Genomic DNA, 26,885 nt, shown 5'->3' with positions numbered 1-26,885 from the left:
GACATTTTCAGCTATTCTTTATCCTGCCTTAGTGGTAGAGCCTAGCCATATAGGTCCCCCCAAAATACATTACTTGTAGCTTTTTGTTTCTGTGACACATACACACCTCAATTCTTAGGACCTTTTCTCTGGAAGTAGGCTTGTATTTAGAATGGCATCTTGTGGTCTACTAATTTCTCGATTTTTTCCCTTTAACTCCTTTTCACACTGGCTAAGTGAACTACATATTGCTGCTCTTGTTAAATAAAAATTCTATTTTTCTTCATAATTTCGTACATTTTTTCTCTCCCAGAAAGTCCTTTCCTATTTCCATAATTATCTTTCAAAAGAAAAACAAAAACACGACTCTATTGCCATTTCCCCAGGACTTTTTTTTTTTTTTATTTTTTTTCAACATTTTTTATTTATTTTTGGGACAGAGAGAGACAAAGCATGAACGGGGGAGGGGCAGAGAGAGAGGGAGACACAGAATCCGAAACAGGCTCCAGGCTCCGAGCCATCAGCCCAGAGCCTGACGCGGGGCTGGAACTCACGGACAGCGAGATCGTGACCTGGCTGAAGTCGGACGCTTAACCGACTGCGCCACCCAGGCGCCCCGGACTTTTTTTTTTTAATCTAGGAAACAAGCTTTCTTAACTCTGATAGCCCTTAACATACCTCCTTTTGAGCTATTTCCTTTTTTACAGCAATGTGTGGACCTATCTATGTCTACACAGCTCCCTAATATATTCTGAGCTGCACCCGTGCAGGAGTGTGTCTTCTTCCTATCTGTGTCCTCACATGCTCCATGGTGAGAATAACCTAGTGAGCGAATGGACAATAGCTCAGATTTGGAGGGAGTTCAAGATCTAACAGTTTGATGATGACAAGGTACTTCCAAAGGCTCAGTTTACCCTTTTCCCCTAGAGTAACTTTGGTTACTGACCAGCCACATTAATCACTCCTGAGGGAACCAGAAGCCATTGCTAGAAGAGAAGTGGAGCTTCCCTAGAGAGGCAGTATACCTGTGCAAAATACTCCTCAGAGATCCTCCCAGCCCATTCAATGCACAGGTCCAGGGGGCGGCATGGGTTGGCGACATCAGCACACTTGATCATCATCCGCTTGATCAGAATTTGGTTTTCAGGAAAGTTCTTCCCTGTAGGGTTGCATTCACAGTCACTGCCCTCAATCTGGAGAACAGATGGTTAGATCATGGTTAAAATGATGATGTGATCACAATGACCAGACTACTAGAGAGTTATCACCCAGGTACTTTTGGACAGGACTGGGACTCAAATTTTCCCATCCTTAATTCCAATTGTATTAATTCCTTAATTCCATATTCCATACACTGATCTATTCTCATACAAAAATAACCTCAGTCAATACAAAACCAGAGTTTACTATTTTTTTATGTTTATGAGAGGGAGGGGAGGGGAGAGGAGAGGACCCCCCCCCCCGCCAAAACCAGTTTACCCTATCACCACTCATCCACTCCCTTGCTTCCATCCTCTTCCCCAAAGGTAACTGCTACAAACAGGGTTTTGTGCCATATTTAGTAGTTTAGTATGTAGTCTTAAAGGTGAGCTTCTCTCCCAATTTTATCAGGATATGTGTAAAAGCAACTTTCAGGTTTAAAAAATATGTTAAAGATGGGAAATAACACATACCTGTGACCTTTCAATCATTTCTTCATTTACTTCTATTTCTTATGCCTGCCAGCTCCTTCCGTCCCACCCCTACCCACTTTGTTTCTTTCTCTTAAGGCATCTGTCCGCTCATGTTTTCCTGGCTGCTATTCTGAGTGGTAGGGAGTCATGAGCCATGTACATTTTGGGGGGTGGGGGTATGAAGAGAAGCAAGTGGACCAGGGCGGGACTCTGTGTGTTCAGTCATGTTTAAAAAGCCTGGGCATACATGAAAAGATGCTCCACATCACTCATCATCAGGGAACTGCAAATCAAAACCACAATAAGGTACCACCTCATACCTGTCAGAATGGTTAAAATTAACAATACAAGAAACAAGTGTTGCTAAGATGCAGAGAAAAGGGAACCCTCTTGCACGGTTGGTGGGAATGCAAACTGGTGCAGCCACTCAGGAAAACAGTGTGGCAGTTCGTCCGAAATTACAAAATAGAACTACTCTTTGATTCACCAACTGCACTATTAGGTATTTCCCACAAGGATACAAAAATACAGATTCGAAGGGGCACATACACCCCGATGTTTACAGCAGTGCTACCAATAGCCAAACTATGGACAGAACTCACGTGTCCACTGACTGATGGATGAAGAACACACACACAAACACACACGTGTACACACACACACACACACACACACACACACACACACAATGGAATATTACTCAGCCATCAAAAAGAATGAAATCTTGCCATTTGCAATGACATGGGTGGAGCTAGAGTATGATGCTAAGCGAAATCAGTCAGAAAAAGATAAATACCATATTTCACTCATGTGGAATTTAGGAAACAAAGCAGATGAACATGAAACTGAGGGTTGATGGAGGGCGGCAGGGTGGGAGATGAGCTAGATGGGTGATGACACCCATCTAGGAGAACACTTGTTATGATGAGCACTGGGTGTTGTATCTAAGTGATGAACCACTGAATTCTCGTGAAACCAATATTTCACTCTTAACTAACTAGAATTTAAATAAAAATTTGGAAAAAAAAAAAAGAAAAAGACTGGTTGTATAGTAGTGTGTACTGAGTGATGGATGTCAGGTCAGGGGTCCTGAACCGAGTGGCCAGGTCTAGCAGTAGGTTTACATAAATGCAGTAATAGGCCAATTATACAAAACCTGGAAGATTGCTATTCTCTTCTTTCAAAGACATCATCACATTGTGTGAAAAATTAATTAGATCTGCAGACCTCTGCCAAAGTGAAAGCATAACATTTAAGAGTTTTTTGTTCTGTTTCAAGATCAGACCTATTTATTAAACCATCAATGGGCTTCTGAAGGTAGTTGTTTTGATTACCTATTACTGGGAAGTTACTGCTTACCCTAGGCAATGTGATAAATAATAAACCTCAACACAGAGCTTGAGGCTTATTTGATGGGTGACTTTCCTCAACTATAAATTCTGTGGTTCTGTATAATTTTTCCCTCCTGAATCCCTAGATCCTTACCCCCGTAAGTCCTCTGTGGAAAGAGAAGGCTCTGACATGATGCTGTGGGATCCCTGGAGGATGAAGTAGAACAGATGGGGTGGACACTGTTCGTGCATCTGGCCTGGTCAGGTGATGGGTTCTACACAGAGAGTCTCCATACTGATCATCAGGTTACTTTTAAGACAACCATTCATCACCCATCAACATATGCAACCTCTTCTCAACGGAATGAGCAAAAAGCTTTTCTAACTTTACAGGGCTATGAGCAGCTTCATGGTCTCAGAGGTCAGTTGATTTCATTTTAAACAACTGGGATGTGAACCCTCTGTGTGTGTTTCTAAAACTCCAGTTTATAGGGGCCTTAAGGCAGGACTAAGGTACGTCCATAAATTTTAAAAAGGAAAAATGACTTCTGCTTTTGTTATCAACTAGCACTCACAGTTTGACTGTATATAATCTTTAAGTACTGATGTGGTTTTAATGCACATCATCAGGAATACAGTTCTTTAAAACATCCGTGTTTTCTTCTAATACTGAATTTCAGCTTCTGTTTTTACTTTTGTTTTTATTAAGTTTTCTAATTCCAGTAGAGCTAACATACAGTGTTATGTTTCGTTTTAGGTGTACGATGTAGCGATTCAGCAATTGTATACATTGCTCAAGTGCTCATGATGATAAGTGTCTTCTTTTATCCCTATCACCTATTTCACCCATCCTCCTCCCCCTCCACACACACCTCCCCTCTGGTCACCACCAGTTTGACCTCTATAGTTAAAGAGTCTGTTTCTTAGTTTGTCTCTTTTTTAAAACATCCACTTTTGAGGTGTCCAATGTCACAGAATTAGAAAAGGCTTTGGGTGCCCTAAAATACCACCATTTATCCAGGCTCTGCTGTCTGCAGTTCTCATCTATCTTACTCTTGGGCCTATCTCCTCCTCCCGTCACCACTGGCTTTATCTCAGGACCTTTCTTTCTAAGGAAGGCAGAGTTACCGTGGACACTGTGGCCAGTATTTTCAGCCCGTCTTTACCACCTCCAGGCAAACAACCATCTTGTGTCCAGGATGAAGAGAAAGTACGTTGCGGCCAGCGCCGGCTCTAATGGAAATAATACGCTGATGTATCTTATTATAGGTGAAATGCTTACCTCAGCCGCCAGGGGCTTATTGATGCTGTTCACAAATTTGTTCACATGTTCAAAGTGTTTTGTCATCTCTGTTGCTAAAACCATATCAATAATAGCCTGGCGTAGTGTTCGATAATGGTTCCTAAAATAACCAGAAGACACAGGGCCTTGTTCATATCACGTCCAGAATTAGAACTGTTCTGCTACCATTTCACCATACTTCCCACACCATACGAGGCAGCTGGGGGCACAGAGTTAAGAAATGAGTGCAGATCATAAAAAAGTTTACCTGCCCCTCTTTCCATTATGCCAGGACTTGATGACACCATTCGATTTTCCCCAGTGAAGCTGACTCTTCCTTGTATGGGTGTGTGTGTGTGTGTGTGTGTGTGTGTGTGTGTGTGTGTGTAGTAACTGGCACATAGTAGGCACTTATTTTACAAAGTGGTTTCCTTCTACCTTCCCTTGGAAACGTATCAATAGTAAGATAGAAGGAAATGCCAAGTTCCTTCCCTACAAGACTGACACAGCAACCTGATGAGCTGTCCCCGTTATATTCGGCACAGACACAGTGATTTGAATTACAGAGAACTGTCATTCCTTCTTTAGATGATGGTAGGGGAATAATGTTTTCCCACTAATAAGTAACTATCTTATAAATATGGAGAACAAACTGAGAGTTGCTGGAGGGGTTGTGGGAGGGAGGATGGGCTAAATGGGTAAGGGGCATTAAGGAATCTATTCCTGAAATCACTGTTTGACTATATGTTAACTAATCTGGAGGTAAATTTTAAAAAATAAAATATAAAATTTGAAAAAAAAGTCATTCTCTAAAATAGAAGTGACAACGCATGGGGCAACAAACCTGCCAAAACATTACTCTCCAGTTCCTATCATCTTTTTCTAACTTTCAGGAGCCAGAACAGGGAGCTGAATAAAACTGGCTCTTGGATAAAATTCTTTCAGTCAAAGTTTTAAAAATTAAGCCTTGATCCTGATGAAGTTTAAGTTGAAGGTAGAATAACTGGTCTCCATGTTTTCGCAGATGTCTGGAAATCAAAGTGATAGGTCCATGTTGACAAGTGTTCCCCAAGGCCCAGGTGAGCCCTGTGCTCTGTGTAGTCTGCCCTGCCCCAGAAGTCCGCTCTCCAGCCTGGCTGGTGCCGTGTGGCAAACAGCCATCGTCTGACTGCAGGCCTGTGGCAGCCAAGAGGAAGTGCTCCTCTCGGTTCACAGCTGGCCAACTTTCACCAGACAGGAGTACAACAGCCAGGGGGAAACCTGCCCAACCCTCTGGGCTCTAACGACTCTGCCGGGACCTGTGGAACAACGCTATCTCCTCGTGAGTTAGGATTTTAAGTGGCAAAAACTCAACTGGGGAAAGCCAAGGAAAGATGCATTTTCCGGGAGTTACACAAAAGGCAGGATGTCCCCTGGGAGGGTAAAAATATCTGCTGTACTTATTAGACAACCAGGGTTTTAAGCGTTTTTGCGCAGTGTGTAAAACACGTTTGTGAACTCCATGAAGAGCAAATGAAATTCAGAAAGATGAAAGCAGTCTGGAAAGTACAAGTAAGCTTATAAGGGCAAGGTGATTACTATACCGTCTGGTACAATGGTCCAGCTATTGTTACTTCCCCCTTTCCCTGCCCTAAGAGAAGCTAAATACTTGGAGAAGTTACGTAAGACTGAATGTCCCGCTACTGTTTCACAAACCTGAGCAGAGGAGCCCAAGCACAAACCTGTCAATGTTCTTGAAAATGTTGCATTTGCTGTCCTTGACCGTGAGCTGGAAGGCCAGGGCGGTGTGGTGACTCTCCAGGACAGCAGTGTCATTATAGAGCACAGCGAGTTCACTGCCTGCGTTGCACAGGAACGAGTTGGTCCTTCCCGGGTGATCCACATCGTGGACTGTGGCGGCAATCAGCGCTGCTACCTCATCCAGCTGATCAAGGCTTCCCTGGGGTCACGAGGAGGCAAGGTTGAACGTTAGCCACTGAATGTCAGGATCCTACACGTCTCTCGGGGGATGGGCCAGGGGAGTTGGGATTATCAGAATGTTCTCTTAGTCTGATGAGCCTTCTCGGACTTCCTGGAAGTTGAGAGGCTGCCTAGGATATATCACATCACCTGGTGTTGCTGTGGATTATGTGGAAGGAAACAGAAATCTGAGTTGTCGTATGTGACAGATGTATTATCACGGACACCGAAATTCTTTTCCCAGGATCTGTTCACTCCAAGTCCTTTGCAGGAAGAAGCCAAACAGGACTTTTCAAGTGTTTGCCCTGTGGTATTTATTGCTGACTCTGTTCCACACGTGAAGAGCAGAAAGTGGCCTAAGATCACAAGTATTACTTATTTTGTTTTCTTACTTACGCAGAGATTGAGAGAGTGGCAGTAATGGCACAAATACAACCAAACTCTTCACACAAAGGTGAAAAGGGGTAAAGCCAAGCAGTACAAGAGCATCAAGGACAAGAACAAAAACTTTTCCATGAAAACTGAGGCTAAAGGGGCTCTTGCAATTAAGAACAAAATTCAGGGGCGCCTGGGTGGCACAGTCGGTTAAGCGTCCGACTTCAGCCAGGTCACGATCTCGCGGTCCGTGGGTTCGAGCCCCGCGTCGGGCTCTGGGCTGATGGCTCAGAGCCTGGAGCCTGTTTCCGATTCTGTGTCTCCCTCTCTCTCTGCCCCTCCCCCGTTCATGCTCTGTCTCTCTCTGTCCCAAAAATAAAAAAAAAACGTTGAAAAAAAAATTAAAAAAAAAATTTAAAAAAAGTAAAACAAAATTAAAAAAAAAGAACAAAATTCAGCTCTAGGTGAGCAGGTGGCAGAGGCACAAAGGGAGACCCTCTTTCTACAGCTCTTGGTATGTAATGTAAGAACACAAACCAGAGCAGAAGGGCACACGGATGTTTTCTCAGATCACAGCCTTAGGAAGAAGTTATTAAATGGGCTACTATTATGTAAGAGATCCTGTACTTCAGGAATTCATTCAGTAATCATTTATGATACACTTACTGGGTTCCAGCTGTGACTCAGAATGCTGGCACTACAATGATGAACTACACTGGCATGCTCTCTGCACTAGTGGAATTGATAATTTCCTGGGGAAGGCACAAATCATACACACACACACACACACACACACACACACACACACACACACACACGTAACTGACTGAAATGTGCCAAGAAGGAAAGTACAGATGCTTTGACAGAGTAACCCCAAGGCCTGATCTGGTTTAGGGCAGTGCTGTTGGCTCAACTCTCTGTGGCGATGGCAATGTCTGTGCTGTCCATATATAAACCCTGGTCACACGGAGCTACCAGACACCTGAAACGTGGCCAGTGCAACCAAAAACTGCGCTTTTTCATTTTATCAGCATAAAAGCCTGAAGGAGAAGCAGAAATTAGCCGGGCAAAAAATGACGAGAGAGAGAATGCCAGGCAGAAAGCCTACATGGTGTTCCTGAGGTCAAACAAAGAAGTGGTTTATTCAGGCAACTTAAGGAGCATCACTGTGGCTGAAGGGTAGTGAGTAGGGGAAAAGTGGTACCTGAGAAGAGGCTAGAGGGGCAGGCATAATTTTCTGGCATTACAGAGTTGTTCTCCCAGGCTGTGGGAGGTAAAAATGCCAACTGCTTCTCAGACCCTAATGGGTAAGGGAGCAATGAGTCTGAAGCTAGCCCTGAAAGGTTTCTTGAAAGCTGTCCCTACCAGAAGACAGCCATTTCCCTTTCCAACCCTGACCACCTGGAGCAGGAGTGGGGGTGGGGTGGGGGGCAATTCCTGGCTTGGCCCCAGTCCACACGTATAGCTTTCCTGACCAGGGACAGCACCCGATGCTGTTCCTTTCAGCTCTTTTCAGACACTGATGATTGTATAATGCCCAGAGCAAGCAGAAAAGCTGGCCCCATTTTGCCTCTGGTCAGGGAGGTGCAGTCAGGACCCAAAGCTGCCCTGATGGGGCTCTCCTCTGACTCTACCTGTGCAGGGAGGACCCATGGAACCCACACTTTGGGCCTGCAGCTAGTGGTCCTGGAGTATGTTCCACCTTGACTGGAGCCTGGGGCCAAGTTGTTTTTAGTTTTTTCAATAAAAGAGACTCAAGTAACTGCAGTAGACACACAAGTGACATTAGATGAGACATGTCTTTTCTTCCAGCCTACACTGATTTAAACCTGGGGGTAGTTGTGGTGGGAGGCAGGAGAAGAAGGCTGGGCCCACCTCCCCACCCCCCCAGCAGATGGAAGAAGCAAGCCCTTCCTGTGGGATGGAGGGACCGTCTGTGGAAGAAAACTTCCTCACCAAACCTACAAGAGGAGAAATTTCAGACCTTTGGAGATGCAGAGAGTTCCGCACCGTTTTTGCCTTCTTTAACCAATGGGAGTAGATTTGGATCACCCTGAGGCAAATTGGCCAGACTGGCCCCCATTTTAGATGAGCCTTTCCAACAGTTCCTTCCCTACGACGGTCACCTACACCCATAGAATAACAACAGAGTGCTGGCTACCCTGAGCACTCTAGTTGCAGTGGTTCCTGGGAATCGGGAAGAGTAGGGGGAAGAGAGTATCTGTGACAAATTCAAGGGGAAGGTCAGCTCTGGGCATGTTATCCAGCTGGCTGGGGTGGGGATGTGGAGCTATGTCACAGCGATATCAAGATTTTTAGTCTAAGCATAAAGAAAAGAGGGTGACAGATGGGTATTCGGTAAAAACACATTTCCCTGACTCTCCTCATCAGTGGCAGCAGGTCTGGCACAAGAGTCCCCAGGATTAAATCCTGCTCAGAATGCCTCACGGTGGACTAACCAGTGGTCTGGGGCTGCTGACTCAACCTTTGAGATAAGGAGCCCCCTCCACCTACTTCTCCAAGGTTCCTGGCAGTTCTAAATTTCCTGATTCTCTGGCAAGACTGTCAGAAAATGTCTTTTGAATTTGAAGTAATTATAGTCTTAGCCTTGTTTCTATTGCTACTTGAGAAATTCAATCAGATTTTGAATATGCTAGCAGAACTCAAAATCTAAAGAAAAATTCCTGGGGGAGGGAAAGTATGGGAGGTGATAAAGTGACCAAGAGTTCCCTGATTTATCAAGCATTTAATGTGTATTTTTATAGAGTCGTTCTGCGTAAGTGAGGGTCATCTTTACGTCCTGCCCTCAACTTTGCAGTGCACAGCCTCAGCTGTCTAAGGTTTCATGCAGCATAAAATGGAGGAACATGAGCCTGGAGTAGGAATCTCAAAGTGTCTTAGCTCTTCAAAGGAACGTGCTATCCCAACAAAGCCTGAGGTCACCTTTTTGAAAAGGAGGTGATAAAAGTCTTCAAAAGCATCATTCTTGGACCACATTCTTTACTTCGCTGATGATGAAAGTGAATACCAACATTAGCTTTTGGCAACATTGAGAAGGAAACCTCCTCTTTCCCCATTTTGGTCCCATTTCTAGCTCCTGCTACCTGTCCTGCTATCACTCTTCTAAGTAGCCAGGGTCTTAAGACTAAGGAAATGATGTAACGTCAGGCCGCTGCGGGTTGATAGGAATTGCGGTGTCTATATAGTACTTCTCGCAGGGGCATCTACATTCTAAGCTTCCATTTTAACTGTAGCAAAGGAATTACAAGCTTCACTGCAAGTGATGGTAGTTGGGAAGGAGGAGAGATGGAGATCTCTTGCCAGCTGTACATGGGGTGTACGTAGGGCTGTCCTATAAATCAGCACCTATTCATGACAGTACAGGTGCTTCTAAGTAAGATTAAGGGACGTGGAACTCCTTCAGAATGATTATGCAAGTCATTAATGTAGGATATCCACATTCACACCTACACAAAACACACATATATATATGTATGTATATTAGTAGAATGCTGAGTGGTTCCTTACTGTCTGGGTTATCATGCACCAAAGGCCAAATTGTGATCCTAAAACGTAACCTCTAGACCTAGTAACCATTTGCTGTAATAACTAAGTCCTGTCCTCTAATTCAGTATCACAACGGGCTCCCAGTGAATACATGGAGAATAGGTTCATGAATCAGCCAGGCATGTAAGGGAGTCTACAGTGGCATCAATTATTATTTTAGGCCTTTGCAAGAGGGGAGAACTGGAAGCGAAGGCCATGTCTTTACAACACCAACATGACAAGTTAATTTGATAACTCAAAGAATTATCAGATTGGTTGCAATTTGTATATACATAAATGGTTAGTTGCCTTATATGTTTATGAGGATTGAGCTCCTGGACCTCCAATCTAAGCAGGTAACTAGATCATGATACTGAAATGCTACCTTTACTCTTTCCTTTCCGAGAAAGAAGGCAGTGGCGTGCAGGACATCGGCGGCATGGGTGGAGTTATGATAAGCATTGGAAGAGTGGTAGTTGGCCTCAATCACTTGGAGCCAGGCCCGAAGAGTAGTTTCAGAACAGTGTAAAAATTCACAGACTCCAAACCGGGAAAATACCTTTAAGCCCAGGTAAACCAATGGCCTGGAAAACAGGAAAACAGACCCTGATTCATTGTGTGCACTGCTTTCTTTGATGACACTGGGGAATAGAGGCATTTTTCTTGTGACGTTTACTCTGCATGAACAAGAGCTTAAAAAACATCCCCTCCCCAAATTAGGAGATAGAGCATCTCCTCATCAGTCACTTCTTTACAACTAAGCCTCATGGTGGTCAATCCAAATGATTTCTCGATTATCTTAAACTCAGACGGCCTTCAGTGACTCTAGCAACCAAAAAAGATCCCTGATAGTCCCTTTCCATCTCTACTTCCATATAACCTCTGTATTTCCTGTGTTGCCTCACAAAGTTACTGAGCCTAGGGACAGTGGTGTCAGTAGAGTCCTATCATTTATAATCATATTTCTTAGATTTACAGGTGAGAATCATTCACATGCTATAGACCAGCATCCTTAGAAGAAAGAGGTGTCTCCTACTATAGAAGAGGGCTTTCTGACTTATTTCATCTTCTCCCTGCCTACAGGATGGAACAAAAGCCAAGTCCATAGTGCTTTCAAATTTATTTTGTAAAGTCTAGCTTCAACAAGTTTGGAGCGAATAGTATTTGGAAATCTCGGCTCACTAGCACAAAGGAACGACCTGGATAAATGTGAAAAGGACACTCAGTATGTCCTCATCCTGGGTCATCACCAGGCTAATCCCACATCTTACCCACTCTGTCTCCATAAAGGAGCTCACTCAGGGGCCACAGTCTCTGCTTGTGCGACATCCCAGCAAGGCATGAAAAGTAGAACCTGTGAAGTTTCTTGTGGCAAGAACTCACGTCTCCCTCAAAGTTTCCAGATGTGAAAGTCTTGAGCGTGGCCATCAATCTTTCCCCACCTGCAGCCAGAGAAGCCACATACCTTTTATGTGTAACAGCTTCCAATTCAAAGATGTTGAACTCCCAACTTTCCTCATTATCAAGTAATTGAGCGATACAAGGGGGGACATCGTTGATGGTTATTGGCATCGCAAGGTGACTGTGACTCTGGTGCACATCTGAGCAAACAGACGGGGTTGAGGAGGCTGGTTAATTGTGGAATCTTAAGTGCCCCCAAACATTTGTTAGCATCTTCATGGTTGCTACTAGAAAGAAGTCTTGAACTTCCAAGGGTTAAGATTTTCACTTTAGGGCTCTTCTCTTGAAACTTCCCCCAACAAAAAATAAAAACAAAAAAAGTAATTCCATTTAGCTGTCTGTTTGAATGTACACAGAGTTGCAATTCCTATTCTGACAGTGCTCACAGAAGTAATTTTAATTAGGAGACCTGGTTTCAAGTGCAGACTACAGAGATGGTTAACTCCAATGAGACCAACAGCAAGCCACACCAAGGCCCTCCCCAAACAAAAATCACAACACTGGAGAAGGCACAGGCTGGAGACAGGTTATCAGTAACAAGTGGACAGATGACAACTTACTCTTAGTGAACACATACTCGTTTCCTGACAACCTTCTCAAGCCATCCTGGAATAAAGAAAGCTACTATTAGAAGCATACTTTGCACGCAGTTATCATTATTCTCTCATTTCTTCCATTAGCCAAAGATGAGGCTCAAAATGAACAGTATCCAGAAGACAGAGGACACTCCCCCTTCCATAGCTATTAGCCCCAGGAGATGGAGAATTGAGAGTAAAATGGATAGGACTTCATTCAGGTTTCACACCTGACCTCTGAGCTGCCTTCGTTGCCTTTCTCACACCATCCTTGTCTTCTGGCTTCCTGAAGCCACATTAGTGAACTCACGGAAGGGATCTTGCTTTTGGATCAAAGTTATTTTGAAGAGACCCCACTTACCCTTCTAGGTACTATGTTGTTCTTGTGTTCTCAGATTTACATACTGGGGACCCAAAGCCATGGGCCACATTTTGGGGATGATTTAATGTAAAGCTTTAAAAAGGTTGGGCTAATTTTTGATTAGTATCTAAATTTTTTTTTCCAGCTGTGTTTTCTGCTTTGCAACGTGAACATTGCAGTTGGCCTTTAAAAGAAAACTTTCTGGATTTGAGATCTTTGGAAGGGCAACCTAAGGGAGTGGAAAGAGTCCTAACGATCTGCCATTTACTAGGCTGGTGATGTTCTTGCATGTCAGTTCCCTTTCCCTCCACTTTCTACCCTTGAGTGCCTAATTATTTAGATCTTGGCTTAGAAATCATTTATAATTGCTTATTTGTCTCCCTAGAAAGTGTGTGCTAAGGTTTAAAGTATTAATGAAGGGCTCCCCTGAAGTCACACCTTGGGACCTTTAGGCCAAGAGCTGAACTTTAGAAACTCTATAAATAAGTAGGTGACAATGGCTACAACCATCCTGCCTCTAAGGCAGGTATCACAGGGCACTCCCCTGCTTCTTCTTTGCCTTTCTTTTTCCTCTTCTCTAAAACTAAATAAAAGTAAGTGGAATCCTACACTAGTTCCTCACAGCAGGACCCGGAGAGGAACCACAAGATGGTATGGCCACAGGGGGAAGAGGCAGATGACTTGGTTCCAGAAACTGAAGTCCTCCTGATGCGGTGCTGTGGCTGCCCTCCTGACTGACCCTTGCTAGCGTTCTCCAGAGCTGAAGCCTGTGCTGCAATGGGATGGGATGACCAAGGCCAGCCCAGGGAAAGGAAAGGAACAGGAAGTCACTCAAATTACAGGCTCATCGAAGACCTTTTGCAAGAACGGAGAGAATGGACTAGAAAGCCAGTCAACGCTCAGCATTTGGTGACAGGGCTAGACACAAACCTTCAAAGTCAAACTCTCAGATGCTCCTGGAGTCTGTTTCACCCCAAGAATTCTTTGAGCTTCACCCTCTGATAAAGAACTACAAATGAGTAATTTGAATCTTCTTCTTTTTCTTCACTTGCTCATAGATGGTGATTACAGCCAAATAGATTACAGCCAAACACTAGAACACACGAGTCCTTAGAAATCAGCTACTCTTGGTGGTGACAAATGGTGGTGGTATTGGTGTGCTGGGAGGGGGTGCTTCCTTCTGGTGTGCTGGGAGGGGGTGCTTCCTTCTCCCTCCCCTATGGAGCCAGAACAGCTCTGCTCTGCTTTTATTGGATTATAAAGGGAACTTCTATATAAGTTTTTATTTAAAGAGAGGATTCTAGAGCTGAGATTTTGGGAACTAGTGCTATAATCTAAGTACAAACCTTTTCATTACATAAAAAGCCTGTAGTCCAAGGAAACCTACCCATAACCCTCAATCCAATACTGCACCAGGTCAAGGGAGAGAGGTAAACAAGGGTCCCGTGGTGCATATTTAGCCTTCAATCAACTGCTGCTTTACTCCTTATTGTAATGAGGATTCTGAAGGACTGTCTCCCATTGCTATAATCAGTTAGCTTCATGGAAAGGTAAATTCAAGAAATATTTGAATTATACCACATATATAATCCAGAAATTTTGACACGGATGCTTCTGATTACACTGATGTTAGCCCCCACAGCGGATGTTTCTGCAACTATATGCAAGTTTAAATGTTACATGTTATATGTGCTCTAAAGGGCATTTAATGTTGTCTCCCTGCATTTCCAGTTTTCCCTCATCACTCACGGTCATCAGGCCTCCAACGAGATCACTGGTGTGAGGATCTTCATCTTTGGTTCCGAGCTGAGGGGAATACAGTTCCGTGGTCCGTAAAATTTCCAAAACTCTATCCAAGGCTTCTGCTACTGTCACGGGGCTGTTTTCTTGGGCTGCATTGATTATATTTATAACCTAAGGAAATAAAGAGAGAAAGAATAAATTTGAGAATATAAGAATTCTAGTTCCCAGAAGTCAAACACATGCTTGCAACCCAAAAGAAATCAGAGAGTGACACATTTTATTGTTCAAAATGAGCAGGGTTTTCACGGAACCACTCCATTCTTACTGCAACATGCCTTTCCTCCCAACCTCTCTGGGTTGTTCTCCCACCTCAGAGACCACATTTTCTTCAGCTCCTTTGCTGATCCTTCTCTAGCTGTCTCCTGCAGGTTGGAGCTCCTCAGAGATGGGTACGGGGCCTTTCACTCCACAGTCCTTCCAGAACCCAGCTATTCCCATGAGTTTGGACACATATGACCTACAATGCCAAGGGCTCTCAAATTTATATCCCTGCCGGAACTCATTTTTGACCTTCAAGTTTGTATAATTCAATTACCCATGTGACCCATCTATTGGAATATCTTGCTCACATGTCCCAAACTAAATTCAGGATATTGCTCCCTTCTCCCCAAAGCAAGGAAAAAAGTGGACCAAAAAAGTGAGACAAGAGCTCCTTCTCTGGTTTTTACACTAGAGTGAAAAACAAACACACAAAAACCAAACAACAACAAAACAAAACAACTTCTATCCGCCTGTGCTCAAACTCAGAACCTGGGTGGCCCCAGCTGACAAACAGCTTTCTCTATCACCCTGATAATGCTATTCATCGTCCAAATTGATTCTATCCCTGAATATTTCTTGATCTATTCATTTCTAACTCCACTGCTATGACTGTAGTACAGTTACCACCATTTCTTGCCTGGAATTCTGGAAAAGCCCCCTAACTGGCCTCTTCTCTTTCATTCTTGCCATCTCTAGTCCATTCTCTGCATGGCAGCTGGGTGTTCCTTTTAATAAACAAACTGGATCATGTCATTCCCCGACTTGAAACTCTTCAGTGGCTTCCGCTGCACAGAAACTAAAATACGAACCCCTCCTTACAGCTCCATGTCACCATCTTCTCCCCTCTGCCCTCCAAGCTCTAGCCACCCGAACTTTCTTTCAAGTCTTCAAATACTCCAATCCTCCTTCTCTCACCTCTATGCTTCATCTCTTGCTGTGCCTACTGCCTAGAATTCTCTTCTCCCACCTCGTCTTCTAACAGCCTTGCATGCTTCAGTTCTCACTTCAAGCATCATTTCCTCTAGAGAGAGACTCTGCCTGATCACCTCACCTAAGGTAAATAGAGCCGTAATCTGATTTTCTCTTAGAACACTATTGTTTTCCTTACTAACAGTCAGTGTAATTTAGAACTACAAATTAATTACGTGTTTATTTAATATCTGCTTCCTCTACCAGACTGTAAACTCCGTGTTATCAGTGACAAGTCATTTATCACGTCTGTCTGTAGAAACGAGCCCAGTGCTGGGCAGCCCTGATTGCAGAGTGGAGGCAGCAGCTGTCACTCACCTTTGTGATGGGAGCCTCGATGGTCATGGAATGGATCCTTGCCATGGATGGATAGCGACGATTCTGGAGGCTTGGTGCTGGGGAGAAGTAAATAAAGTTGTATCTGGTTCTGGTGGCTCAGCTTGGCTAAATATAGCAAAGGAGCCCTTCACAGACTGGGGACCTGATTCTCACCGGACTGCATCCCCACGGCCCTCCACAAAGCAAAGGATTCACGCATCTTTTAATCCTAAAAGGTTGAGAGGTCAGCCACTACTTGACCAAGTTTAGAAAGTGTGGTTTGGTCTGGAACTATGACGGAAGAAAGGCTTTAGGAGTATTAGTTCCATAAGGGAAATTTCACAGAAGGTTAATTGGGATCCTGAGGCCCCATCTCAACAGCCTAATATACCCTACTCACTTTACTATAAATCACCAAAGCCCAACTTTGACCGTTCCTAACTTTCAGTTCCCAGCTTCTGGCCATGGGACTGGATAAGGATATATATTTATAGATCACATCTTCTTTATCCATTCATATATCATAAACACTTGGGATGCTTCCATAATTTGGCTACTCTTTTCAAATTAGTGGGGTTTTTTCCCCTATGGGTAAATACCCAGTAGTGGAATTACTGGATCTTATGGTAATTCTTTGAGGAACCTCCATACTGTCTTCCACAATGGGTCTATCAATCTGCATTCCCACTGACAGTGCACAAGGCTTCTTTTTTCTCCACATCCTCACCAACGCTTGTTATTTCTTGTATTTTTGATTTTACCCATTCTGACAGGTGGCAAGTGATATCTCATTGTGGTTTTGTTCTGCTTTTCCCTGATGATGAGGACTGTTGAGTATCTTTTCGTGTGTATTTTGGCCATCTGTATGTGTTCTTTGGGAAAATGTCTTCATGTCTTTTGCCTATTTTCAATCTGATTGTTTTCGTTGTTGAGTTGTGTAAATTCTTTATATATTTTGGATACAACCCTTTATTGGCTATGTGCATTTGCAAATATATTTTCCCATTCACTTGTTTTTTAGTTTTCTTGAGTATTTTTTACTTTGTGAAAACTTTTTATGTTGATGTAGTCCCAATAGTTTATTTTTGTTTCCCTTGTCTCAGGAGACATATCTAGAAAAATGTTGCTACAGCCAATGTCAGAGAAATTACTGCCTCTGCTCTCTTCCAGGATTTTTATGGTTTCATGTCTCACATTTAGGTGTTTAATCCATTTTGAATTTATTTGTGTGAATGGTGTAAGAAAGTGGTCCAGTTTCATTCTTTTGCAGGCAGCTTTCCAGTTCCCTCAACACTATTCGTTGAAGAGATTATGTTTCCCCATTGCATATTCTTCCCTCCTTTGTCAAAGATTAACGGGCCATATAATTGTGGGTTTATTCCTGGGCTCTATTCTCTACCACTGATCTACGTATCTATTTTGTGCCATTACTATACTATCTTGATTACTACAGCTTTGTATTATATCCTGAAATCTGGGATTGTGATATTTCTACTTTTTTCTTTTTCAAGACTGCTTTGGCCATTCGGGGTCTTTTGTAGTTCCATACAAACTTTAGGATAATTTAGTCTAGTTCTGTGAAAAATGTGGCTGGTATTGTGACAGGGATTGTATTAAATCTGTATATTACTTGGGTAGTATAGACATTTTAACAGTATTTGTTCTCCCAATCCATGAGCATGGAATATCTTTCCATTCATTTGTGTCATCTTTAATTTCTTTCATCAGTGTTTTAGTTTCCGAGTACAAATCTTTCACCTCCTTGGTTAAGTTCATTCTAGGTACTTTGTATTTTTGGTGCAATTGTAAATGGAATTGTTTTCCTAATTTCTCTTTCTGCTATTACATTAGTAGTGTAGAGAAATGCAAAAGATTTATGTACATTGATTTTGTATCTTGTGATTTTAAAGAATTCATTTATCAGTTCTAGTAGTTTTGGGGTGGAGTCTTTGGGATTTTTTGATATATAGTATCATGCCATCTGCAAATAATAAGTTTTATTCTTCCTTACCAATTTGGATACCTTTTATTCCTTTTTCTTGTTTTATTGCTGTGGCTAGTACTTCCAGTACTGTGTTGAATCAAAGTGATGAGAGTGGACATCCTTGTCTCATTCCTGATTTTAGAGGAAAAACTCTTAATTTTTTTGCATTGAGTATGATGTTACCTGTGGGGTTTTTATATGGGCTTTATTATGTTATGTTCCCTCTAAACTTTGTTGAGGGTTAGCATAAAAGGAGTTTATGCTTTGTCAAATGCATTTTCTACATCTATCGAAATGATATGATTTTTATCCTTTCTCTTCTTGATGTATCACATTGACTGACTTGCAAATTCTGAACCTCCCTTGTATCCCAGTAATAAGTCTCACATGATTGTGGTCAATGGTTTTTAATGTATTGTTAGATTCAGTTTATTAACAATTTGTTGTGGATTTTTGCATTTAAGTTCATTAGACACATAGGCCTGTAGTTCCCTTTTTTTGTAGTGCCTGTATATGATTTTTTAAAATATTATTTAAAATTTACATCCAAATTGGTTAGCATATAGTGCAACAATGATTTCAGGAGTAGATTCCTAGTGTCTCTTACCCATTTAGCCCATCTCCCCTCCCACAGCCCCTCCAGTAACCCTCAGTTGGTTGTATTTCCCTGATGATGAGTGATGTTGAGCATTTTTTCATGTGTCAGTTGGCCATCTGGATGTCTTCTTTGGAGAAGTGTCTATTCATGTCTTTTGCCCATTTCTTCACTGGACTATTTGTTTTTTGGGTGTTGAGTTTGATAAGTTCTTTATAGATTTTGGATACTAACCCTTTATCTGATATGTCGTTTGCAAATATCTTCTCCCATTCTGTCAGTTGCCTTTTAGTTTTGCTGATTGTTTCCTTCACTGTGCAGAAGCTTTTTATTTTGATGGGGTCCCAACAGTTCATTTTTGCTTTTGTTTCTGTTGCCTCCAGAGACGTGTTGAATAAGAAGTTGCTGTGGCCAAGATCAGAGAGGTTTTTGCCTGTTTTCTCCTTGAGGATTTTGATGGCTTCCTGTCTTACATTGGGGTCTTTCATCCATTTTGAGTTTATTTTTGTGTTTGGTGAAAGAAAGTGGTCCAGGTTCATTCTTTTGCATGTTGCTGTCCAGTTTTCCGAGCACCACTTGCTGAAGAGACCATCTTTATTCCATTGGATATTCTTTCCTGCTTTGTCAAAGGTGAGTTGGCCACACGTTTGTGGGTCCATTTCTGGGTTCTCTATTCTGTTCCATGGATCCGAGTGTCTGTTCTTGTACCAATATCATACTGTCTTGATGATTACAGCTTTGTAGTATAGCTTGAAGTCTGGGATTGTGACGCCCCTGCTTTTTCTTTTTCAAGATTGCTTTGGCTATTTGGGTTTTTTTCTGGTTCCATACCAATTTTAGGATTGTTTGTTCTAGCTCTGTGAAGAATGCTGGTGTTATTTTGATAGGCATTGCATTGAATATGTAGATTGCTTTGGGTAGTATCGACATTTTAACAATATTTGTTCTTCCTATCCAAGAGCATGGAATCTTTTTCCATTTTTTTTGTATCTTCTTCAATTTCTTTCATAAGCTTTCTATAGTTTTGAGTGTATACATTTTTCACCTCTTTGGTTAGATTTATTCTTAGGTATTTTATGGTTTTTTTGTGCGACTGTAAATGGGATCGATTCCTTGATTTATCTGTCACTTCATTGTAGGTGTATAGGAATGCAACCGATTTCTGTGCAATGATTTTACATCCCGCAACTTTGCTGAATTCATGAATCAATTCTAGCAGTTTTTTGGTGGAATCTTTTGGGTTTTCCATATAGGGTATCATGTCATTTGCGAAGAGTGAAAGTTTGACCTCCTCCTAGCCAATTTGGATGCCTTTTATTTCTTTGTGTTGTATGTATATGATTTTGATATCAGGGTAATGCTGACCTCATAGAATGAATCTGGAAGCTTTCCTTCCTCTTTGATTTTTTTGGAATAGTTTGAGAAGAAAAGGTATTAATTCTTCTTTAAATGTCTGGTAGAATTTGCCTGTGAAGCTGTCTGGTCTTGGACGTTTGGTGGGAGTTTTTGATTACTGATTCAATTTCCTTGCTGGTAACTGGCCTGTTCAAATTTTCTATGTCCTTCTGATTGGGTTTTGGAAGGTTCTGTGTTTCTAGAAATTCATTTCTTCTAGGCTGTCCAGTTTGGTGGCATATAATTTTGAGTCTATTCCTATTGTATTTCTCTGGTGTTGGTTGTTATTTCTCCTCTTTCATTTCTGATTCTGAGTCTTTCTTTTTTTTTTTTTTTAATTTTATGAGTCTGCCTAGAGGTTTGCCAGTTTTGTTGATCTACTCAAAGAGCCATCTCCCAGTATCATTGATTTTGTTTTGTTTTCATTTCATTTATTTCTGCTCTATTATTTCCTTCCTTCTACTGGTTTTGGGTTTGATTTGTTCTTTTTTCTAGCTCTTCAGGTGTAAGGTTAGGCTGTTTGGGATTTTTGTTTGTTTGTTGAGGTAGGCCTCTATTGCTATAACTTCTTTTTTTTAAATTTTTTTTTCAATTTTTTTTTAACATATTTATTTTTGAGACAGAGAGAGAAAGAGCATGAACAGGGGAGGGTCAGAGAAAGAGGGAGACACGGAATCTGAAACAGGCTCCAGGCTCTGAGCTGTCAGCACAGAGCCCGACAAGGGGCTTGAACCCACGGACCGTGAGATCATGACCTGAGCCGAAGTCGGACGCTTAACCAACTGAGCCACCCAGGCGCCCCATAACTTCCTTCTTAAAATTGCTTTTGGTGTACCCTAAAGATTTGGGGCTATTGTGTTTTCACTTTCACTTGCCTCCATGCATTTTTTTACTTACTCTTCAATTTCTTAATGGACCTATTCATTGTTTAGTAGCATGTTATTTAACCTTCTGTATTTGTGTTCTTTCCAGCTTTTTTCATGTGGTTGATTTCCAGTTTCATGGTGTTGTGGTTGGAAAAGATGCATAGTATGACTCTGATCTTCTTGAATCTGTTGAGATTTGTTTCGTGGCTTAATTTATGATTTATTCTGGAGATGATCCATCTACACTTGAAAAGAATGTGTATTCTGCTAGTTTTGGATGGAATGTTCTGAATACATCTCTAGATTAATCTGGTCCAGTGTATCATCCACAGCCATTGTTTCCTTGTAGATTTTCTGTTTGGATGACCTGTCCACTGATGTAAGTGGCATGCTACAGTCCCCTAGTATTGTATTACTATCGTTTAGTTCCTTCAGGTTTGTTATTAACTGCGTTATAGTATTTGGGTGTTCCCATGTTGGATGCATAAATATTTACAATTTACTATCCATCTTGGTGTCAACCTCCTCGGGTTGATTTTGTTAGGTGCTCTCTGTGCCTCTTGAACCTGGATTTCTGTTCCCTGACCCTACTTCAGGAAGTCTTCAGCTATTATTGTTTCAGAATCATTTTCTGCTCCTTCTCTCTCTTCTCTTTCTGGGATCCCTATAATGTGAATGTTATTGTTCTTGATAATTCCCCAAGTCTTATTTTCATTTTTAATTATTATTTTTCTCTCCTATTCAGCTTGATTGCTTTCCATTACTCTGTTCTCCAAATCTCTGGTTCTTCTGCTTCCTCTTGTCTACTATTTATTCCATCTTGTGTATTTTGAATTCCAGTTATTGAGTTCCTCATCTGCAGTTTTATGGTTTCTTTTTGTTAAGAGTTTCACTGAGATCTTCCACTCTTGTCTCAAGTCCAGTGAATATCTTTATGATCATTACTGTAAATTCCCTATCAGTAATATTTCTTTTCTCTGTTTTGCTTAAATCTGGTGCTGTGATTTTATCCTGTTCGTTCATTTGGGACATATTTCCCTGTCTCTCATTTTGTCTAACTCTCTGTTTCTGTGTGTTATGGAAGTCACCTACAACTCCTGCTCTTGAAAGTAGTAGTCTTGTGAAGAAGAGGTCCTGTAGTGCCCTGCAGTGCACTGTCCTCTGTTCACCAGAACCTGGCACTTGAAGAATGTCTCCTATTTGTTGCGTGCACCCTGCTGTTATGGTTGAACTGCTTTTTCCTTTGGCCCAGTAGACTGCAATGGCTCTTTTTTCCTGTTGTGGTCAGGGTTTGTTTGGTCCCTGTGTTGTTAGTAGGCCAGTCTGGGACCACCTCGGGTTTGGGTCAGTCCATGCATTTTCCAGAGAAGCAGTATCAGTGAATTTCAGGGCACTTTCCCTGTGTTGTCCCTTGTGAAGCTTTTGTTGGCAGGCAAGGCCTGCAGTCAGACCACATCTCTGCCCCTAGCAATGTGCCTGGCTGTATTTGGACTGGTGGGTGTGGTTATCTTCACCTCTACCCAGGGCAGGAGTCACTTTGGAGGGTGCTGGTTCTACTGGGGCTGCTTGCACATGCCATACTTGTGGCACTGCTTTGGATGTGCTCTGGCCAAGGGTCTATTGGGAGGGAGCAGGTCCAGAGGAAAGCATGAGGGTGGGTCACACTGTGTTAGCAGGGTTTGTGTGGGTCTGCTGTGTGAAGAGACCTAGAGGCGGAGCCTGGCTGGAGAGGGTGAGTTTGCAAGAAAACTCAAGCGTGGGATGCACTATTAACCAGTTAGGTATTGAGTGTGAGCACTGAGGTGGTTCCAGCAGGTATCCATGGATCTAGGCTGTGGGGGTGGGAGAGGAAAATGGTGGCTTTCCAGCTCTTTTGTTTCTGGAGAAGTCTTCCAATGGTCAATCCATGCCTCTCCAGCACACTCTCTGAGGTTACGAAACAATCCTCCCTCCAGTATACTCCAGGCATTATTCAAGATGTCGTTTCTATGCTGTATTTCTGAGGGGCTTGTCTGTTGTGCTATTTCTATAAGGGCAGAGATTCCGTTTCCTCTCATCCTTCCAGCTCTCTCTCAGAGCCGACTGATTTTTAAAGTTCAGATGTTAAGCCTGCTAATTGTAAGAGTTCATGAAATTTCCCCCCTCTCGCTTTCAAAGCCAAATGTTATGGGGATTCCCTGTGCCTGGGGTGCCTGGCACGAGGCTCTATTTCTCTCCTCTCTCCAAGTCTGCCATCCCTCCCTCCCATGGGTCTGTTAGCTCCCAAACATGTTTCTATTCTTCCTAGTCTCCGCTCTGTGGCCTCTTCTCTACATTTAGCCGTGAAGTTTGTTTTGCCAGTCTTCCTGTTATTTTCTGAGTTATTTATACTGATGTGGATTTTATCTAGCTGTATCCATGGGATAAGGTAAGGTTCCTGCTACTCAGCCATCTTCTCCATTGTTTTTTGTTTGTTTGTTTGTTTGTTTGTTTTGAACAGGTAATGCTTACATGTAGGTAAAAATTCCAAAGGGAGAAACTACCCTAAAAGCCCTGTTATATTTAAGTGATGAATCACTAAATTTTACTCCTGAGATCATCATCACTATACGTTAACTAACTGGGATTTAAATAAAATATAAAAATTTTAAAAAATAATTATAAACTTAAAAATAAATAAATCCGTAAGAGCTCTGATCCCATCAGCTCATCCTACCATTGCCTGTGAGGCGGGAAGGAGGGATAAAATCCTCACGTTACAAATGGGATAACTTAATCTAGCCAATATCAAGAAAGCTTACCTGCTGCTCAGCCATCATTACAGCCTTCTTCTGTACTTTGCAACCTCTACTTCCCCATGTTCTGGAGAGATGATGGTCCCATCTCAAACTTTACACTGAAAACTGAGCTAATCTAGTTCAAATTCTCTCATCCATTATCCTGTCCATCTAAAATGTTCTATTTACATCTGAAAATATTTCAGTTAATCTTGTTTTACATTTTTGGCCCCTATCCTTTGCCTGCCCTATGATTTATCCTCTTTCCTCTATGAATTATTCATCTTGTCTCTAAAGTCTTCAGTCCTTCCTAGTTTATCCACTTCCCTCATAATCAGGTTTCCCATTGTGACCCATAGGATTGAAAAGTCCTTCACTTGCCCTTCCAGTTTATTCCCTTAATTTACCATCATACTTCTCTCCTTTCTATCACAGTCACTCACCACCCCTCCTCATGCCCCTAGAATGGATGAGTGAAATCCACTAATCTGTTCTCGGTGCTTAAGCTCACTGATCTCTGCAGCATATAATACTGCTGGCCATCTCCCTTCTCTTGCTACCCTCTTGTTCGTGGCTCACCCCCAGTTCTCTTGTGCTCTTCCTTGGCCCTATTTCTCCTGCCTCTCCTCTAACTGAAAGAATGCCTTCAAATCTAGAACCCAGACATTCTTTTCTTTTCTCTTCTCTCTCTCTTCCCCTGCCCCCACCTCCCTCTCTCCCTCCCCCACCTCTCTCTCTCTCTCTCTCTCTCTCTCTTTCTCTCTCTCACACACACACACACACACACACACACACACACACACATACCCCTTACAGATGTTCCTCTGCTCAAAGCATCATCTATCACCCCTAGGGCTCCCAAATCCACACCTCTAGCCCGCAGTACTAGTCTTGTATTTTAGCTTCCTTGGCATCTTCATTAAAATAAAAATAATCATTTTCTCCTCAACCCCCCACATGGCCATACAGTGGAGACTCCTATTTCTGAAAATATTACTCGTATTTTCCCAGGTACCTAGGAATGAAATTTCAAAGTCATCTTGGACTTTCCCCCCTCCCTGCAAATCCAAATGATGCCTCTTTAAGGCGTGCTTGAACTCAAATAATGTTTTGGTTAAATTATGTTTAGCAGAGCAGAACTGTTGAGCTAAATTATGTCCCACAGTATTTCTATGACATTTTATTAAGGGTAAGGGTGTGTAACAGGTACACTGAAAACTGGGAAGTGTTGAAGTTGGGAAGTCAGGACTCTGCAGTTCCTTTTCTCCCACTCCCACTTAAGAATGATCTAGCTATTATATTAAAAAAAATGACCTGGCTATTAAAACCCTGAGCTGCTCTGGTGGTTATACGGCTCAACACAATTTAGGCCATCATGGAACAAGTGTGGAGTCATTTCAAAGAGAAGACACTATAAAAAGCAAAAAAGTAAGAAGTGCTGAAAATTTTTCAGTTTACGGAGTAAAAAAGCAAGCTGCATCAAAACTCTGCTACTTGGGGTTTTGTTTATATGCTGACAAATTCTTGAGTGTATTCCTCTGTCATCTTCTATACTTTAAAAAGGCCAAGAAATCTGAAAAACTTCTTACCATCACTGCCTCGAGATGATATCGATTTCACATCAATGGACTCTTTCCTCCTGTTCTTGTATCTAAATGAATGAGACTCTAAGGATTGCAAGTTAATAATGGAAGGTGAGTATTCAGCTTATTTACAGGTGAAGTTTAGACACATTTCCCCTCCCCAATGAAAACAAGGTTCCTTTTTAAGCACTATAAAATACTTCCAAGAAACAGCAAACCACTTTCTCTTCAACTCATCAACAACACAGAATTATCAATCATATTAATTGCAAAATGATACTCTTTTCTTACGGCCGTTATGTAATGGTAATAGGCTTTTTATCAAGAGTTCTTTAGTTCCATTAATAAAATACCTTTTTTAAAAATAAGTATTAAAACTTGGGTGAAATTTGGGGGGGGTTCATTTCAACCTGAAGGACAGTAAATGTAACTGGGTCAGGAAGGCTGTTACAGAGATATTTGCACAAGTAAAATACCAGTGAAATACAAAGAAACTTGAATTTATTTGAGAAACTACTATGGACTAATTTTAGGCCCCTCTGAAAGGTCAGCCCACCAGATGGTCTTCTAGGTTCTCCTTAGGATGTGATTTCATCAAATGAGGCATAGTGAAAATCCCAGGAAGGAAGGAAAGAAAAGGCAGGTTTATAATCCCAACTATTTCCACAACTCACTTTTGTCCCTATTTTCTAAGGGGAATAAAGCACTTCAATTCTGCACAAGTCTTTGCTGACTTTAACCCTCAAAATGTGCTATCACATTAATGAAATATTGAAGCATGGAGTGAGGACAAAGAGATAAAAATGTCAGGGCAGTAGAATTACCTTCAGAAACATGCATTTTCAGGGCATTGGCTTCTTGTGGGAGTAACCCAGTAGCAAGAAGAGAAACTTAATCATAACACAGAATTGTTCCCCACTGTGCCAAGACAGGAGGCACACACGCAGGTTCCAGCAGGAAGAATACATTTCTTATACATCAATAAGTGTTCATATTCCAAGAAAGAAGAAAAAGATGCAACAATGCTCTTTGAAGAAGTGTCTATTAATGGTGGGCCTGGGGGCTCAGTCAGTTCTAGGTGTCCAACTCTTGATTTCGGCTCAGGTCATGATCTTGCAGGTCATGAGTGTGAGCCCCACATCAGGCTCTGCACTGACAGTGTGGAACCTGCTTGGGATTCTGTCTCTCTAACCTCTCCTCCTGCTCCTCCTCCACTCTCAATCTCTGTCTCAAAATAAATAAATAATATGAAAAAAAAATGGTCTATTAACACCAAAAAAGGTGCAAGAGAGAACAGTAGATAAACCAGTTCCAGAGTAACTTGCCAAAATTCAAGTCTCCAGAATGCCATCATCTACTAGCTGTATAACCCTGGCAGTGTTAACTTCTCTGTATTTCAACATCTACATCTATGAAGTGGGGATGGTTACAGCATCTCATTCTTAAGTTGCTGTGTGATATAAATGAGTTAATCCATGCAAAGCACTTAACACAGTGCCTGCTACACAGGAAGTATGTAGTTTGTACTGGCTGGTGGTATTAATTACATCTGGTCATTTGCAAACATACCTTCTTTCTAGGCATACGTGGGATCAGGTTATAATATTGTTCTCTTGTCTGTTTTCACTTTTTTTCTGGATCAGCTTTTTAACTATTTTAGAGTCCTAAAAATTCTGATTCAATTAAAAAAGTTAAATCATCAACTAAACTTGAATTATGTTTATACACCTAAAGACAAAAGCAGAATTATTATGAAGTTGATCTAAACACCTTAACCATACAGCCTTGTCTTGTGGATTCTGCCTTAATAATT

General features: G+C 41.9%; 1 protein-coding gene across 2 annotated transcripts in view; it reads right to left on the bottom strand.

Moving 5' to 3' along the window:
* The window catches only part of PDE8B (phosphodiesterase 8B), a 240,810-nt gene that overhangs the window by 2,898 nt on the left and 211,027 nt on the right, over positions 1-26,885 (bottom strand). For both annotated transcript variants that reach the window (XM_047858220.1, XM_047858231.1), the window contains 9 exons: positions 25,079-25,156; positions 15,894-15,970; positions 14,292-14,456; positions 12,167-12,212; positions 11,611-11,746; positions 10,531-10,729; positions 5,987-6,204; positions 4,266-4,386; positions 1,005-1,172 (listed from right to left, as the gene is read on the bottom strand). In XM_047858220.1, the coding sequence (XP_047714176.1) occupies positions 1,005-1,172; positions 4,266-4,386; positions 5,987-6,204; positions 10,531-10,729; positions 11,611-11,746; positions 12,167-12,212; positions 14,292-14,456; positions 15,894-15,970; positions 25,079-25,156 (1,208 nt within the window). The remainder of the gene's footprint in view (positions 1-1,004; positions 1,173-4,265; positions 4,387-5,986; positions 6,205-10,530; positions 10,730-11,610; positions 11,747-12,166; positions 12,213-14,291; positions 14,457-15,893; positions 15,971-25,078; positions 25,157-26,885) is intronic.

Source organism: Prionailurus viverrinus, chromosome A1 (genome assembly GCF_022837055.1).
Source record: "Prionailurus viverrinus isolate Anna chromosome A1, UM_Priviv_1.0, whole genome shotgun sequence".
NCBI classification, from domain to species: Eukaryota; Metazoa; Chordata; class Mammalia; order Carnivora; family Felidae; genus Prionailurus; species Prionailurus viverrinus.
Note: the sequence above shows the minus strand (reverse complement) of the source record. Positions and strands in the feature narration are given on the sequence as shown.